At 40.5% G+C, this 19,462-nt stretch overlaps 1 protein-coding gene across 4 annotated transcripts in view; it reads right to left on the bottom strand.

The window, feature by feature from the left end:
• Positions 1-19,462, bottom strand: part of SFMBT1 (Scm like with four mbt domains 1) — a 77,475-nt gene that overhangs the window by 22,382 nt on the left and 35,631 nt on the right. For all 4 annotated transcript variants that reach the window (XM_083603309.1, XM_083603312.1, XM_083603311.1 and 1 more), the window contains exons 2-6: positions 15,620-15,772; positions 12,008-12,102; positions 2,926-3,166; positions 2,326-2,414; positions 499-745 (exon numbers count right to left, since the gene is read on the bottom strand). In XM_083603309.1, the coding sequence (XP_083459435.1) occupies positions 499-745; positions 2,326-2,414; positions 2,926-3,166; positions 12,008-12,102; positions 15,620-15,647 (700 nt within the window). In that variant the 5' untranslated portion in view covers positions 15,648-15,772. The remainder of the gene's footprint in view (positions 1-498; positions 746-2,325; positions 2,415-2,925; positions 3,167-12,007; positions 12,103-15,619; positions 15,773-19,462) is intronic.

Raw genomic sequence — 19,462 nt, 5'->3', positions numbered from 1 at the left:
CAAATGCCAAATCCCAGAGATTCTGTTTGGTCTTGTCAATATACCCCAAACAAGAGACAGGGGTACAATTTAGGGAAATTTACGTGTTTTTCTATTCTTTTAAAATAGCTGCTCTGAGCAGATGAGTCTTGTTGGCAATTCCAAAAGCAAGTACAAGTGTGTGTGTGTGTGTGTGTGTGTGTGTGTGTGTGTGTGTGTACACCTCAGTTTTTGAGCATCTTGGAGGATGAACGTTTCGGTTTTCGAACGCCGAAAATCTGGAAGTAAATGCTTCTGTTTCTGAATGCCCCTCGGAAGTCAAACTTCTGAGGAGGCTTCCTGTTTGAGTTTTCCATATGTTTTGAGGCTTCCGTATTGAGTTTCCGGTTTTCAAACGGTCTTCCAGAACGGATTACGTTCGAAAACCGAGGAACCGCTATATGTATGTGTGTGTGTCAAAACACCAAAAGCTTTTCTTCTTCAAACCTTGCACTCTAAACTGAAAATGCAGTTTTATACCTAGTGGAGGTTCAAGGATGTATCCTTGTTGGGTTGCCCAGCCCACTGGATGGAGAAAGGGATCCAAATAGAACATCCAAAGGTCATACTGATCTAAATCTCCGAGTCCTTCATAACGTAGTTTGAGCCTTCCACCAACATTTTCCAAAACATTGACTATCCAAGCTCCTAGAGAATCATTCAAGTGCTGACATTCTAGTCTTGAACCGGGAGCAATGAGATCCAAGGGATTATTTCCTCGATGGAGCTGCGGAAGAAAGTGGAAAAAGGAAGATAAATGGTAAGCTATCCAGTCACCTGCCTTGAAAAGCTATCAAGACAAAATATCCATCTTCATTGCTTATGCTGAGTTATACACAGACATCAACTATGAATACTGTTGGGTCAACTAATGAGTTATCAGGAATTCTGGCAAGATGTGGAAATGTAGTCCTATTTCCTATTCACGGCACTGCAACTTCCACTTAAAATCTTGATAGGCTAAGATCATGGTAATTTGTAATTCATATAGGGAGTAGGAACCAGCATTTGTCTTCATGCTTTCTTATCAAGCGATTTCAAAAACAATTTGGGGCTGGGAAAAATGACCTACTGTTTCCTTTAAAAATGCTTACACATCTTTATTTATAAGGGAAAGATTAGCGAATACTATTGGTTGCATTTGTTTTAGGAAGCCCACCTCTGCCATATTGACTCTCTATAAATATATTGTTATGCACTCTCTCCATACAGTCAGATCTACTTTCTCAGCCTTCTGTCTTTGTGATGCTAGTGCCTATGACACAGGTGTACCCTCTGCCAGGTTTGTGATTACTGTGGAAGGACAAGCAATCTGCCATTTCCTACCATCCTTCCCATTCAGACCTTGAAATCATGTCGGTGGTTATAGGTAGAATGGTTGGCTATCTGGGTTATCAACCTTCTCTTTAAGCATGTACCTGTTTGAACTGGAACTCATTGGCGTTTTACCAGTTTCCTCTCTTCCAGGGGGTAGCTGAGTGTCTTGTGTTTTAAACAAATTATTATGTTTTAATACTTGTATTATTTCACTAGATACCACTGCTAGGCTGCTTTGCTGAAAGATTAGCTTCCCAAAACAGCAAAAAAAAAGTATAAGAAAACCTAGTAATGGAATCTGAATTCACTAATTAGCCCACATAATCACTAATAAATAAATAAATAATAATAATAATTTATTTATACCCCACCCATCTGGTTGGGTTTCCCCAGCCACTCTGGGTGGCTCCCAACAGAATATTAAAAACACGATAAAACATCAAACATTAAAAACCTCCCTAAACAGGACTGCCTTCAGATGTCTTCTAAAAGTCAGATAGTTGTTTCCTTGACATTTGATCTCTGGCTATCTTTGGAAGCATGGGGGGAAACTTTTCCAGTTTCTACCAGAACAAAATGTTTTTCTTTTACATAAAAGCAAGAAAGCAAAATAAGTCGGCTACATCAAAAGACCTTCACCGGAGGAAAATTACCATTTTGAAAGTGTGTAGTTTTGTTTTTTAAAAAATAAATAAAAAACCATTAAAGTATATTCTAAGAAGGGCCATGTCCCATTGAATTTAACTGAATTTAGTTCTGAGAAGACATGGTTAGGATTGCTGCTTAAATTATATGTTTACATTTTATTGTGCCCTTTTAAACGTGAATCCTCAGCTGTCAGAACATTCACTTTGGTAAAGGGAAAAATGAAGTTGTACCAGAAGACTATTGTAGCCGCAAAGTCTAACATAAAGGGCTTTAATAGGTATTGGTTTAAGACGTAATAAGAGCAAAGTATCTTTATTGCTGCCGATCCATGTGCACACTTACACCTTCTAGAAGAGTGGCAGGAGCACTGCATGCTCCTTTCAGAGTCTGCTGAAGGAATTCCTCCTGGTTAGAAATTTTATCTTTGATGCCTAAAAGGGAAAAAAAAATGTTGTTCAGTATTTACTCTTCCTATCTTATAATAACGTAGCATAGAGTTATAGTTATGCTGGGGAAAGTCAACAGCAGGCCTCATGTCCAATCCTAAGAAGATTTGCAACTTTTGCATTGCTCAGCAGCAGAACGTGAAGTTAGTAACATCTTTGTGTGTGATCTCAACCATCATTTTCCTAGAGGTCAAGCACAGGAATTGAACTATCACAAGCACAGAGGCAGATAGTCATTACAAATATGAATGGGTCCAAAAGGTACATTAACAAATAGCCAAGTGAAAAACAGATTTATCTACAGCTGTTTCAGCCAAGTGATAATAGTGCTTGCAGGTGTAATCGACACAAAGCGATTCTTAGTAGAAGTTTATGGACAGCTGAGCACAGAAGATTATGCAAAAATCTTAAAACAGGGCTTTGTCTCCTGCAATATATATCACCTGTAGGAGGCTTACTTTATTGAAACATTCTTCTCCCCATGGTGGACTGTTACCTTCAGGCACTTTGAGAGTCTTCTTGTTCTGCTCACACCACCCAATTGGATGCAAGTCAGCTGTCATGATGTCAAACCAAAAATCTGCCTTCCTGTCCTCTCCATACCCATCATATCGCAATAGCAGTAATGGCCCACAAGTGGTAATGATTGTAGCAATCCAGTATGTATCAGGGCCAGGTTTGACAGCAACCTCTAGTTTCATGCCTGGTGCAAAGCCATTTTGCAGACTAGTGTCCACCTAAAAAGAGAGAGCAAGCAACACATCAATGCATGGCTCCATGGTTGCAATTTGATCACTTAACTTTAAAAACATTTTGCATGGATCTGGAACAACTTTTTTTAAAAAACACAATGATGTAGAAACCAAGGAACAAACTTTTTTGGGATTTGCTTTTGGTCAATGAAGAACCAACTGACAATGGGGTACCTTGGGAAAAATTGGCCACAAGATCTGGACACAATGATAAATGGCAAAGCAGAAGTAACATTAACTTATTTCAGAAGATTTTATCTCAACACCCAAAGGTAAGCTAACACAGCTAGAAAACACCAATGACATGAGTGGGCAATTAAAAATAATGATTCTAAAATATCCATCGTGTGCTATCCAAACTCAGGATAACAGATTAAATTTAACAGACCAATAAGGATGCAGAAAAAGCTTTTTAGGAATCTGGTGACCAAGTGAAAATTGTATAAAATGGATAGAAAGGTGTTACTAAGGATTGGTAACAAAGGAATCTGCTTCTCAAGACAAAACCAAACAAATGTGGATTAGGAAGGAACATCAGAAATAAGGAGTTTCAAACCTTTCCCAAGAGAAAGGCGATTAAGGTTAGATGACAAACATAACTGGTGACTTAGAAGGCAACTGTGATGCGGAAAATTGTGCGGAAAATTCAAGCATGCAGCTTATGATGAAAACCTATCAGTCCTTGAGTTTAGACATTGCATAAAAAGTGAAGGAGACTGAGAAGAGTAATTTACATCCTATAATAAAGCAGGACAATGTTAAAAACAACAACACTCCACCTTAAACCTACAGCCAATAAACAATACACAGCATAGCAGACCATATTACACAATTTGATTTATAAGCATGCAACAGATAATATGTTGCTTAAAGCCAAAGTGAATTAATTTTAAATGATCATATCACACGAGTTACTTTCCTCTTCAGCTGACATTAACAAGGCCAATCATATGTACATAACCAGTTCCAGCACTTTAATCTCATTTCTTGGGGGGGGGGGGAGTAGGAAGAAAAGAGAAGCTTTCCCATGCATTTCAGTGTCAAGCATTCACACCTCTCTCTTTGCATACAACATGTGTAATAAGGAAGCCATTATTAACTAAATTTGATTCCATTACTGGGTTAAATAACAGAACAGTAATAGAATATAAAATTCTGACACTTTTAAGTTTGGCATAAAAACTTCAGTGCTTTCTCAGCACAAAATATAACCTCCCTTTCCTTACCAGACAACCCCTTTTCGAAATCCTATTTTTATTTATCTGTGTGCCACAGTACAACATACCACCACATGATCACCCCCAACTTGAATTAAAATTTTACACTTGTAAATCCTACTTCTGTATAGGAAAGAAAAATTGCTATGCACTGATCCTTAACAGGATAGCATGTTCAATAAAATAACTATTTGCATCAGGAGTAAAAACAGCATGTAATCCTCTCCCCAAAACAGAACCGAAGCTGGTGTCCCTTTCCATTAGATAAGCAAATGAAATTACTTTGCAGCATGTCATATGTATCAGGTTAGCTTCAAACCCATTCTACGGTTGTATTTTACACTGCGTTAAAGGAGAAGTGTGCCTGCTAACATATATTGCCCTCCCCTTCTTTCCTGCAAGCATGGCATGAGATGCATCAAGCAGTTGAGGCAGAATCTGTTTCCTAATATGTCACCCACGACAATGCAAGAAAGGAAAGAGAGAATGAATCCCTTTCTTCTGAGGACATCTATGTGGCAAACATGGTAGGAACAATCAACAGCAAGAGAAAGAAAAACAAACAATTACAAGCACACACAAAACAGGATTCACATCTTATTTGGTACAAATATTTGTGGCTGGAATATTTGTGGATTAGAAACAAGATACAGTATTTATTATAAACTTGTCACTCATGCTCAAACAGCACCCTCTTATGGTAGTCTGGTAAGATTGCAGTGGGATGAAGAGTGAAGGGAACTACGTAATTTCGTTCTTTTTTATTTGTGAGGGCACTCACTATGAAAAAAATAGTTGCAGGTAACCAGCTGTCTAGGAATGCAGGCATCCAAAATATAATCTGTAGATGTGACTGCAGCAATTATAATACTGATAGATTAATTAACTGATAGATTTATAATTTAACTATTTATAACTATTTAAATATAGTTAATTAAGCACACCTCTTTCCCCTGGCTTCTAATGGTTGCAAACTTCAGACCAGAAGACATATGTGTATAAGACTAAAAATAACTTCCTGATTTAAAGTGTGGCGATTTAGACAACTGTGTGTGTAGCTATTTATCTATCTATCTGCATATTACTTTATAGTGACCATGTTCACATGTAATTGTAAATGAATAAATGTGCTTAATAAACTATATTGTGCATAGTTACTCCCATTTCACTCCTCCCCTAGAGGGAAGAGGCTTAATTCTGTACCAGGAAGCTTAATTTTGCACCTGAGCTCAGGATCATGGTGTCTTTCTCAACAAGCCATGACTGTTAATCCGACTTGTTGTTGCCTTGCACATCAAGGCTTGCTAACTACAAACTACAATCCCAGGTTCAGATATTACACTAAGCACACACCCTCTCAGTTTGTTTGTCTGTTCATGCCAGGGGGGAGCAAAGCAGAAGCAATCAAGCTACATGCACCAGCACACAGCACATGCACAGTGGCTTATTAAACTAAAATTATTGGCTTACTGTTAAGCAAGTGGAAAAGCAAATTGATTAAGGGAAAAAAATATCTTCAGAATATAGCCCTAATAGAATTCAACCCCAGTTGCATAGAAGACTGCAAAGGTATTACGTTAAGCCTGCCACAGGTTAATTACAGGGCAAGTATAGTTTGCACAGGTTCACAAAAGGCATTGATTTAGCCACAAGAGGGCAACCTTAGTTCTGTAAGGATGAAGCAAAAAGGTGCCGGTATAGATGCTGAATAATTTGTGAACATGGAGAAACAGTGTTCCAGTTTGGCTTAAATCCTTGAAGCAGCAATGGCTTTAAATCTGTAAAGCAACAGTTTAGCTGAGTAAAATTGCAAGTGATATCCCAGCTTGAACTTTGCCAACTTTAATTTTTTTTTTAAGACTCCCTTGGATAGTCTGCAGTTGTGATGGACTTTTAAACAACAAAACAAAAGAGCAACCCAGCCAGAAACTGAAGTCAGAAGCTACTTCAGCATACTTCCCAAGTGAAATATATTTAAATATTTACTACGTAAAGTAAAAATAAATAAATAAAATAAAATAAAAAAGCCATGCCAAGAACAAAGCTCTATATTGCTGGGCAACCACAGCATACTTGCCTCTAGCTTTCTGCCCATTCTTCAACTCCCATCTTCCACAGGACTAAAGCCCTTTATTAGTCTCTTCTGCAGGTCCTTCTTTCAGGGATGACATGGGGCCACACCCATTTCCAAAACTTCTTTGAGTTTCAACAGCTTCTTTAAAAAAGCCTTGTCCCTAGTATATATTACTTCTGCTGAGCATGGGTGCCTCAGCAACTCTACTTGGCTTACTGCAGACTATGATGAGAAATTCATAAAGTATATGATAAACGCACAGTGGTACCTTGGTTGTCGAGCATAATTCTATTCAACTCCCGGAACAAAAACCAAGGTGCAGCTTCCGATTGGCTGCAGGAGCTTCCTGCACTCATTTGGAAGCTGCGCCAGATGCTCAGCTTCCGAAAAACTTCTCGGTTTGCAGTGCTCGGGAGCCGATTTGTTTGGGAGCCAAGCTGTTCGACAACCAAGGTACCATTATATGTGCCGACCAATATGGGGACTCTTTTGTCCCAACAAACTGCTTCCTTCTTCCACTACCCATTTTGAAACTGTCCAATCAAGAACACCTAGAGAAGTAGGAACAAACCAAGCGCTGTCCCAAAATCCAGCACTTTGCTCAAACACTTTTGCCGCCTATAATTTCCAAAAGCTACAATAAAAAACATCTGATAAATTTTATAGCAGCCAAACGACTGTGGAGGTTGCACTGACAATGAAGCTTTGCAAGTTCACTAAAGGAAATCAGTGGCATACTAGATGAGGATGGACTAAAGTCACAAATGCGCTGTCAGAGCTACCCTAGGTCCCAGCTCACAAAGGACCAACGCTGCTTCGTTGTTAAGTATAAAAGTCTTTATTGAAGTTCAGTTTCACTTCCAGAGCCGCAGCGCGCAGCTCCACGTCTCAAGTGTCAGACCGCTGATGCTCCGTCTGAGTCTCCTCCCCCTTGACACCAATTTAAGATTCTAGCCTTGCTCCACCTTCTCCGCTGCTCCTTCCTCCTCTGGGTCCGCCTGCCCGCCGGGGTTCCGCCCTTTCTAGCCTCCTCTGACGCTGATTCCCCTGAGCCTTCTCCCTCCCTCCGGCGGGCTTTAGGAGCTGGTTCCCCATCCGGGTCTCCTGCTGTTCCGCGCGCCTGCACATTTGAACTTGGCGCGCGCGCCCAGCCAGCAGCTTTCCTCCTGACCATTCCACTGCTGCTGTCACTGCTTCCCCCTTCGGGGGGGCTAGCTGCAACTGACCTCCCCTCCGTTGGAGGCGTGGTCCGCCCTGACTCCCTCTCTGGAGGAGACACTGCCCCTGACACATGTGACTCTTCCCCCCCACTACGCTCTGGTGGGGAAACTGGTCCTGATCCTCCACTGCTGCTTTGGGGTTCCCCTCTGGCTCCTTGTTTCTGGTGCGTCCCCCCTGGGACCCCCCTTGCCCTGACCATCGACGCCCCCTTCTGGGAATCTTCTGATTCGCTGGAGAAGCTCATGGAATCTCTCGGGCCACTGTCATACTCCCCTACGCTGCCCTCGGATTCTTCCCCTTCGCTCTCCCAATCCTCTCTCCCCAGTGCTCCTGCTCCTGATTCCCTGACATGCGTGAACTAGCTTTTTAAAATTTTATTTGAGAATACAATCCATTAGAACAACAATAAAATTACTAAGCGACAGTTAATAACAGCAGCAATCAGGTTTCTCCTCCAAATACCTCCTTAAAGGTAAAGGGACCCCTGACCATTAGGTCCAGTCGTGGCCGACTCTGGGGTTGCGGTGCTCATCTTGCTTTATTGGCTGAGGGAGCTGGCGTACAGCTTCTGGGTCATGTGGCCAGCATGACTAAGCCGCTTCTGGCGAACCAAAGCAGCACATGGAAACGCCGTTTACCTTCCCACCGGAGCAGTACCTGTTTATCTACTTGCCCTTTGATGTGCTTTCAAACTGCTAGGTTGGCAGGAGCAGGGACCGAGGAACGGGAGCTCACCCCGTCGCGGGGATTCAAACCGCCGACCTTCTGATCGGCAAGTCCTAGGCTCTGTGGTTTAACCCACAGCGCCACCCGCGTCCCAAATACCTCCTTAGAAAACGTTTAATTAAAAAACATACATTTTTATGTTATAAAATCAAAATAGCAGCAAGAATATTTTACTAGGGAATACAGAAAACAGAGGAGAAACAAAGGAATATATATATAAAGGAATATTTTAAATGAAAGAAAAAATAATTATAGTTCTTACAATTATACTTGGAAGGGGGTCCTTTAAGAGTATCTGACCAGTTTCTTCAGTATTATTTCTAAAGAGAAAGTGTTGACTATTATTTCATTATCTACTTTCCTCAGCGCACCTGGATCATTGAATCAAGAGCTACCCGATTCACATGTCACAGATACAGGCTGCTGGTGGAGCCTGCCCGGTTTTTGTATATTTGTAGGGAAAAATAAAACCATGCTGTTTGACCATAAATGCCTCGTGCCTACTTCATTTATAAGCCTTAGTTTATGAGTTAGCTTTTCCAATATTGCTATACAGTATGCCACACTTGATAATACCACGTGTCTAATGTGGCTCCCAATAACTCTTTCTAAGTCCTGGCTATAATCGCCCAGCTGAAGTGAGCAAATTGTTTATTAGGTCCTTATTAATTAAACCCAAGTTATGTTCCATACAGAAGTTTAGGAAGGCGAACTGAGGTGTTATTTGAAGATTAGTATCCCCACCCCCCAGAAATTTTCTTACAGTCCCACCACATATGGAAATAAGTTCCAATTCAGGTGCAGTCCCTCCCACATATGGAAATAAGTTCCAATTCAGGTGCAGTCCCTCCATTTTATCTTCCATTTATTCTGTGCTGATACTGATTTGAAGGGTGATTTTATCCAGATGTCTCTCCAAGCCTAATTATCTGTTTGTATTTTAAAATCCTGTTCTCAGGCATCCTTTAAACCCTGTATTATACATGTATCAATATTTATTAGAAGATATCTGGCACCTTCCTTAATAACTCTTCCCAAGCAGTTAACTGTCTGGTTGCAGCTGCTTTTACAGCTGCTTTCGCTATGAATTATGAAATTTCATTCAAAATAACCATTTGTGATTTCTTGCAGAATGGTCACTACCAATTTCTTTGGTCAATGGAATATTATTTGTTATAAAAATTGCACATTCCACAAAACTTTTCCACTTCCCAATCATTAATATACCATAAATATATCTTTATTATTAAAAGGAAGTGGTAAATCATGGGGATCATAGGGGAATATGTTGGCATTAATACTGTCACCTTACTCTACTAGATTTTAAAAACTGTTGATATAAATCTGCTTTTAATACACTGTATGTTCCTAAGTTTAGTTTTTGAAAACAGACGAACCTTTAAGGGAATTCTGTCTATCTCATACTGTTCTCAGTACATCCACTGTTTAGTGTTATCATCACTGATGTATAGGACCAGATGTTTAAACTGATGTGTCTCATAATATAGGGGAATATTCGGGATTATACATTCACCATGCAAGGACTGCTTATATAACAATCGTCTTTTAAGCCAGGGGTTCTTATATTGAAATATATAGTATTTTAATTTTCTCTGCCATAGGCAGAGCTGTTCCAGAAGGATCCATATGGGTAATTATTGAATCAGATACATCACCATCATTTCATAGGTTTTAGCTATGAGTCTATCCATCAATGAAAGTTTCTTCTGGCTAACACTCTATTTTGTAATTTTATACCAAATAGGGCCAAAATTTTGAAAAAAGAGGTTTATTAAGGTTTTTAATATTTTGGATGCCAAAATTTCTAAAATTATGATGGCATATGGGGATATTTAATTATTTAAAAAGAAATGTTTTGGTCTTAAGGGCTTAATGAAAACTCAAACTCTGATTTCTTAGAATTTACTCAAGTCCTGCCACCATCTTAAATGCTTCTAATTCAGCAAGCAATGGTTACATGGCTTCTAGCGGTATCACTGTGGTTATATCAATGTAATCAGTGTATAGTAATATATATATATTAATGTCCCTTACCCTGCACTGTATTTAAATGTTTGGATGACCTTATACTTTTATTGCCACAGATCACTTCCTGGTGGTGAGCAAAATCCTTCTCCAGCCAAAGAGGGCCCACAGCACAAAGCAGAAAGGGTGGCCTCAAATCAACACTGCCAGAACAGCCATACCTAAACTTTGTGAATGGTTCTCTGATTCCGTTGAAGAAGCTCTACTGAACTGCCCCAGTGTCGAAGCAAGGTGGAACCACATCAAAGAGGCTAGCTATAACATGGCTATGCCTTCTTTTGACAAAAGAGAGCAGCAGATCGCCAACTGGTTTGAAGCCAGATTAAGGATTTAGAATAGAACCATGTCTCTGGTAACAAGTCACTGTTCAGGGTGTCATTGGAAAAGTGATGCAGGTGGGGAACTAAAATACCTTTAAACTTTTTGTAAAATTACCCTGTACCTGGCAACTTGTTAAGCTGCCTAATACAGCTTCTACAGCCAAATCTCGGATCCCGAACGCCTGTTTTGGAACGTTTCAGCTCCCGAACACCAAAAACCCAGAAGTAAATGCTCCAGTTTTCGAACGTCTTTCAGAAGCTGAATGTCCAACACAGCTTCCGCTTGAGTGCAGGAAACTCCTAAAACCAATTGGAAGCTGTGCCTTGGTTGTCGAACATTTCAGAAGCTGAACGAGCTTCCGGAATGGATTACGTTCCACAACTAAGGTTTGACTAAACAAAAAAATTTTTTTCCTTCCAGTAGCACCTTAAAGACCAACTAAGTTAGTTCTTGGTATGAGCTTTCGTGTGCATGCACACTTCTTCAGATTTGACTGTACGACCTCAACCACTGTTATTTGCATATATAAGGAGCAGTAGACTCGTAATCTGGGGAACCGGGTTCACGTCTCCGCTCCTCCACATGCAGCTGCTGGGTGACCTTGGGCTAGTCACACTTCTCTGAAGTCTCTCAGCCCCACTCACCTCACAGAGTGTTTGTTGTGGGGGAGGAAGGGAAAGGAGAATGTTAGCCGCTTTGAGACTCCTTCAGGTAGTGATAAAGCAGGATATCAAACCCAAACTCTTCCTCTTCCTCTTCTTCTTTTTCTTCTTCTTCTTCTTCTTCTTCTTCTTCCAGTAGAGAAAGTGGCACAGAATGACTAGCGCTGGATACAACCTGTTGTCTGTATAGGGCATTTGTACCAACTGCAAGATATCTTATTCCGCACCAAATCACAGAAGGACAAAGAATCAATGGCCACTCTCTTTGAAAGTATGAACATTAGCCATTACTTGGATTGATCTCTAGCACCAACTGAAACACAAGGGCTGCCTTGTAAGGCAAAGGACAGAAGCTCCCCACTAATGCCATATCCCCCTAATGGGACTTGTGAAGACATTTCAGAAGGCCAAATATAGGAGCCAAAAACCTAAACAGCTGCATTTTGATTTCTCAAGCATACGAAACCAAAAGAGCTTCTTCACATTATGGCTCCCTGGGGATTAGAGCTCAAATAATGCATAAAAAAAGAGAGGAGAGGCTGACCAGATGCTCACTTACGTGTTTAAACGAGCCATGAGGTGCTGCTGTTGCTCCTGTATCTTCCAAATACTCCTCCCAATTGAATTCTGCTTCTTCCACACCTGATCCTGCATCTGTAATAAGCCAGAAAAAACACACAGTAGCTTTTAGGAGAAAGACCAGTTTGCTACTTTAAATTCCTTACTTGTGAAGGGGTTGCTTTGGAAATACACTAAATGAGTATATTAAAAAGCCAGATGGACACCTTGTTTGTTAATACAGGTTTAGGGAACCTAATAAAACTATGCAAATATTCTGATGTATAATGCAACCAGAGATAAAGGATGTCAACAAATTCCAGAATACTGGGAGTGGGAGACTATTTAAGATTGTACAAACTACTGTGAGAAATTTGACGCTACAGATGCCACCTGTCCTGATCCAAGCCACTTATGTTAGCAGCCAGTGTGAATTACTGAAGTCCCCATGTTGATTCGGTGTCCTTGACACCCAAGATGTACTGAGGGTACTTCGGTAAGAAAAACCACTTGAAGAGGTACAACACGTATCAAAAGTAATTGGAATTCTGTGAAAAATAGGAACTATCTGCATGTTAAATTGGCTGAAAGCTCAGCCAAAAACACGGAACAGCAATCAAGAAAATGGCAGGAGGAAAAAAAAGAACATTACAGTAAAAGCTTAGGTGGTGGTCACTAAGCAACTTGCAAATACATGAGGAGAGGGCAGCAGCTCCTTCACAAACACATTTGATTTGTGACTTATGTCTGTAAGTAGTACACCCTTGATTTAATATGTGACAGGATCAATCCTTAAACAGATACATAGCTCATGAGGCCTGGCTGGGCTCTCTTTCCTTAACAGCTATATGTAACGCTCTCCACTCCAAAAGTAATGCCTCACGGATGAGTAGATGGGCTTCATTAGCTAAGCTTAGACTGACTATACAGTTGATGTCAGATTTTGCAGTTACCATTTCAATTTGTGTAGCTAGTTTGCTCTCACCAAAGAGCAACTTCTGTCATGATTTTAAAAGCACAAAGACACCTTATATGCAGCAGGTCAGGTGTGTGCTGAGGTGTCTATATGGGAAAGATGGTGGTATTTTACAGCACAATCTTACACCCCCACCCCCAACCAGTAACAGAACTCAATTTTTAAAAAAATACATTTTGTTATATGAAATCAGATCTGAATTTGAGAGATCATAAACTCCTGCTTTTGCTTATTCCTTTTGTTTTTGAGCCAACACACTAGTCCCCAATGAGTATTACACTAACATTCTGGATACCTGAATTGATTTCTATGGGGCGCTAATCACCTCCCCATTAGGGAAGACCAAGATAAAAGGCTAAAAAACAAGCCAAGAAGCTCCTTCTCTAAACAGAGGGAGTTTCACTCTAGACTTCTCTTTGCATAACTGGCTAGAACTGCTTTCCTAAATGTCAGTCACTGCTATGACTTCATTCATTGGTTATCAACGCTGAGAAGACAGGAGTAGACCAGCTTTTCACAAACAAATGAGACTGTATGTTTTGCTTCACCTCCATAAATGCTAGAAACATTTTGTTTAATGGAATCTGAGAGTCATGGCTCATGTGGGTGGCAACTGCTCCCCCACAGACACCTATAAGGACCAGGTGGGCCTATGAGCATTCTCTAACATTACCCTGCACTGTGTGACTTCTCCTGCCCCTTTGAGCAACTTGTGCTCATAAAATAGTGACTATTTCATGTATAAGTGGGTCCTGCCTGGAGGTGTGTCTGAAGATTGGCAGGAGAGGTGTTGTTGTAGCTGTGCCACTGAGGTGGATGGAAGGTGGGGCCTTGGAGTCATCTTGTATGCTGCATATGAGCATGCAGTGGGTGTACCCCCATAGTTGAGAGTTCATGCTCTGTTTCTGGATGGGTAGCATGTGGGCATCATTGCCAGCATAAGCACTGATGGGTGGGCTATGGTGGCATTTCCAGAGACGATGAACGTTTCTTGCTTTTATGCTTTTTTGTACTTTCTCATTGTGCGTCTCCCCCCTCTCCTCCTGGGCTGAGCATACACTAGAAACTGCACAGCTGATGTAGCAGTAGCGTATCTCCTGTCCTGACATAATGAGAGTATAGGATTGCTCTGTTAGTACATAACCAGCTTCACATATAATTCCTTTGTGTAGCCTGAAGTCTCCTTAATTGCATCTTATGTAACTGAAAAATATGCATACTTGTCAGAGAAGAATTTCAGGAAACTCTCTGTCAAGTTTGCAAATTCAAAGGCATGTTGTAGTAAGAAATTAAGCTGCATGTTATTATTTATAATACCTGGGCAGTAAACACTGGGTTGGGCTGGTTATGAACTGCAGAACAGCAATAGTACTGCCAATGCCGTACTCAGTTCTTTAAGGACTAACTCTTCCTCTCACAGGAAGTGAAGTGGGTAGGGAAAAAGCTAAATTTCAACATTAATGAAAGATTCTAACACTTCCAAGTCTCTATTTATGGCAGATTGCATCACCCACATTCAATATACTGCATGCAATGTTACTCGCTTTGTCAGCATATTTATTCCTTGAAAGAGAAAAGGCCACACACTCTCAAAATGTACAGCTCACAGCATTTGAGGCCACAGAATATGAAACCACAATAAGCATTAGCAAAGTTCCACATTCTGTACTTACGTGTGGTTTGTGATTATATCAAGAAGAATCACACAATTCAAGCTCTTATGTGAGAGAGCTTATCACCTATGCTCCGTCTAAACAAGTTCTGTGAAGTGGGCATAAACTTTAAGAATAATTTCTGCAAATTCAAAGAAGCGATAGCTGTAAACTCTATACTTGTTTAAAATGCGGCAGCAGGAGGACAGAAATGAAAACGAAAACACACTGGCTGGGTTTAGACATGATAGAACAATGAGTTGTGGTTTATGCACAAGCCTTGGGCTTGTGTGCCCATCCCCTCCCTGTTCCGCTCTAGTGTGAGGAGATAAGCTTTTGCTTCTACTTGCAGAAACACAAATTATCTCTAAACCCTAAACTCTGGTTTATCACAACTATGGTTAGTTGAGACAAGCCAGCTTTGCAACCCATGGTTAGAAGATGGCTTGTTTCAAATACCTATAATTAGGATGAACCACAATTGTTTGGCTTCTGACTTGATGATAAACTGGCTAGTCTACATCAGAATCAAAGCTTCCAAACTCACCCTCCAAGTCATCATGAAGGAAAAGAGGTGAAGGAAGAAGTATGTGAGCCCAGAGGGAGGCTGGGCTCATTCTTTTAATGATAAGCCTTTATTATGCTGTACCGAAATGTGGCCATATAGTCACAGCAAGCCAGAGGTGAGGCACAAGGAAACTCTGCATGAGATGAGAAGCTGTTTAGATCAGCTGCTGCTGAAATATGTTTTTGAGAGCTACAGGCACACTGCAATGTTAACGCAAGTGAAGAACACACATAACTGAAGAGGAACTTCAGCAATGGTCTTCATAGCCCCTGCCTTTGAACTTTAAAGCAACTTTACCCATGGCTTATCTTTTTAATCATCTGTGTCACAAGTATGCAAAACAAGGTTAATTTCTCCAGAATAGATTTACAACTGAGAAGATACCTGTTGGAACCCCAGGTGCCATAATTGCAGTACCTGTCTCATGCTGCTGTTCTCCATTCATCTCCACAGCAATCTGGCAATAATCCTTGGGAGCAGGAAGTAGAGAAAGCCAACCAGTCACTGCCTTGATCTCATCTGCTCTCAGTGTCTTCGCTTCTACAGGCTTCCAGGATGATCAGACAAACACTACAGAGGAAAAAAATTAAATGTGTTTTTGTTTGTTTATAACTCCGGAACAACTAAACGTCTCCTTCTTATATTTGTGGAATTTACAAATTGTACATTTTAGGAAAATTGTACATTTTAGGAATTTACAAATTGTACATTTTAGGAAAAAAACAGAGGCCACATCTATTCCACTTCCAAAAGGCCTCCAATTTTAAATACAATGTAGAATTATCTTTATAGACATGCTGTGATATATTGCCCATGCCTGAAAATGGCAAAAAAGCAGGGTTAAAACAAGTTGATTATTGCTGTGTACAGGAATCATTTCACTTACATACATCTTTCTCTTGCCTACTGTACATAAATAACATCTCACATCTATTCTGAATTTTCATGTGCCACTAGAGTTCTGACTAGATTGTATAAAGCAGTTTTATTATAGACAGAACTCAAGTGGTGGTACAAATAAAGTGCTTTTTATGTGAGCAACATCCACTGTATCTTTAATATCTGTCAAATTTTTGTATGAGGAAATCCGAAAATAATTCTAATGCCTTTGGTATAGAGAAATGGCTTTAATTTGCTCTGTAAAACAACATGTATATTTTCAGCAATATACAAGTAGTGTGGTTATTAGCAATAAAGAATACTTTGCCAATGATACTTTCCTGGCAATAAGGCCTTTTGCAAAACTGTGTGCATTTCTTTTGGCAGAGATATGCCAGAACTGCTCAGTTAGCCCTTTTCACAGAGATGGTGTTAAGCCCTCCCTTTTTAGACAGGTCTTCTGAGTTGTAGAATCCTGCAAATTGTTTTTTGTTGCTGAATTCTTCATACTGTGCTAATAGCTGAGCTTGAAAAGCATACGACAAACCCATAAAATTAATATATATTTAAAGAGCCAAACGCTCTTAACCCAATGAATTTATAGTTTCAGTACCTGGAACAGAAATACTCAACTTGCTTTTATTCTGCTCTTTTAATTATGCATTCAAGCCCCATCATAACAAAAATATAAGATACAGAAATCTGGAATGCTATGACAGGTACAACATCATATTAATCTCTGCTACTCTCAAATTATCCTTCAAGATCCTATTAAGCGGGATTGCCTCCAAATGACTCTTAAGCACCACCTGCTTTTGGAGTTCCCTGATAACATCAAGGAACACTGGACCAAGCTAAAACATCCATTACTGCAGCCTGTGAACAAACTATTGGATACCAAACCAAGAAACACCAGGACTGGTTTGATGAGAATGACAGTGAGACTGAAGGCCTTATTGACAAGAAAAGGAAGGCATTTCAGATCTGGCAAAGAGATAGAAACTGTGCCACTAAGAAAAAAACAAACTATGCCAACACTAAGGCTGAGGTTCAAAGAAGAACCAGAGAACTAAAGAACTCCCAGTGGATAAAAAAGCTCGAGAGATCCAGCACTTAGCCGACACTCATGATGCACAGAGTTTCTTTAAAGCCACAAAGACCATCTATGGGCCAATAAATCATAGCATATGCCCCCTACGCTCAACAGACGGTAAAAAAGGTAAAGGGACCCCTGACCATTAGGTCCAGTCATGACCGACTTTGGGGATGCGGTGCTCATCTCGCTTTATTGGCCGAGGGAGCCGGCGTACAGCTTCGGGGTCATGTGGCCAGCATGACTAAGCTGCTTCTGGCAAACCAGAGCAGTGCACGGAAACGCCATTTACCTTCCCGCCAGAGTGGTACCTATTTATCTACTTGCACTCTGACAGACGGTACCACACTTCAAAAAGATAAAGAAGCTATTGCACTGAGTTGGAAAGAACATTACCAGCATCTCCTTAACTGCAACTCCCCCATAGCTGCCGAGGTCTTCTCACAAATCCCGCAAAAACAAATTAGAGATGAGCTTGCAGTATCTTCAAATTTGGGAGAGTTATGTACATCTATTAACCAAATGAAAAACAACAAAGCCAGTAGACCTGATGGGATACTTGCTGAAGTCTTCAAAGTGGGCGGAATTGAATTTACGCAACAACCACACAATCTCATCAAAAAAATCTGGGAGAGACAGGAGATCCCAGCAGACTTTAGGGATGCCAAGATTATCAATCTCTTTTTAAAAACGTGATAGAACGGATTGCAGAAACTACTGAGGCATCTCTTTATTAGCAGCAGCTGGCAAAATTCTTGCAAGGATCTTAGCAAACCATCTCCTAACTATATCTGAAGCTACCCTTCCTGAATCCCAAAATGATTTTTGACCTTCTAGGGGACAGTGGACATGATTTTCACTTCTCAACAGCTTCAGGAAAAATGCAGAGAGAAAAACCAACACCTGTATATGGCGTTTATTGACCTGACTAAGGCCTTCAACACTGTAAATCGTACTGCCCTGTGGACTGTCCTTCTGAAAATTGGCTGCCCAGATAAATTAGTGAACATCCTTCGGCTCCTCCACGATAATATGACAGCAACAATCGCGGATAACAATGGCTCTCAAAGTGAACCATTCACAGTAGAATCAAGTGTTAAACAGGGATGTGTTATCATCCCAACTTATTTATTATTTTCATTGCCATGATCCTACACATTGTCGAAGGAAATCATATACCAAACTGATGGAAAGCTCTTTAACTTGAGTAGGTTAAAAACAAAGAGTAAGGGTACCACAACTTTGGTCACAGAGCTTCAATATGTTGATGACAACATAGTGTGTACACACTCAGAGGATAACCTCCAAACCATCCTAAATATCTTTGCAGAAGCTTATGGAAGGCTCAGCATCCAAAAGACTAAAACACTGCACCAACAAGCATGTTATTTTAAAGCAGGGGATCTCCAGATGTGGCAGATAAGTGTGTGAGTCCTATAATCTATGGAGAGTCACAAGTTCCTTGCATCCAGGTTCTAGAATGCATTATATAAGGGATTTTATTTTATTTATTTGTTGAAACAGACTCCTTTGGGAGGTTGTGGACTCTCCTTCACTGAAGGTTTTTAAGCAGAGATTGGACGGCCATCTGTCATGGATGCTTTAGCTGAGATTCCTGCATTGCAGGGAGTTGGCCTAGATGACCCTTGGGTCCCTTCCAACTCTAAGATTCTCTGATTTATAATCCATACCTTCATAAAAGCTACTGCTTTCAGTTTTGGTTTCTATTATGTAGTTTTTCTGCTGCTGGATTCTTTCTACTGCTCTTTGCATTGTTTGTTAATTTGGTTTTATATTGCTTTATTGCAATTCATTTTATGATTGTTGTTAGCTGCCTACAGATTCCAGAAGAGCAGAATACACATTTGGATACGGTATTCAGAACCCTGAAGCAAGTAAGGCCTGGGAGCACTGGCTAAAGAAAAGGCATGGCACCAGAAGTGGTTTCTGTTTTCATGTCAATAGAGCCAACATTAAAAATTGTTTATACAGTATAGAGCAGGCATAGGCAAACTCCAGCCCTCCAGATGTTTTGAGACTACAATTCCCATCATCTCTGACCACTGGTCCTGTTAGCTAGGGATGATGGGAGTTGTAGTCCCAAAACAGCTGGAGGGCCGGAGTTTGCCTATGCTTGGTATAGACTTCCCAAAATTTACTCCCTAATTGTGCCTAATTTGGTCTCAACTCAGCCGAAGATGGAAATATCTAGGGTGATATTCACCTTAGAGTTAAGTAGTGCTATGGCTTCTGCTGCACAATGGAACTTTCCCTCCCTTACCCATGTG

Source organism: Podarcis filfolensis, assembly GCF_964270895.1.
Source record: "Podarcis filfolensis genome assembly, chromosome: 2".
NCBI classification, from domain to species: Eukaryota; Metazoa; Chordata; class Lepidosauria; order Squamata; family Lacertidae; genus Podarcis; species Podarcis filfolensis.
Note: the sequence above shows the minus strand (reverse complement) of the source record. Positions and strands in the feature narration are given on the sequence as shown.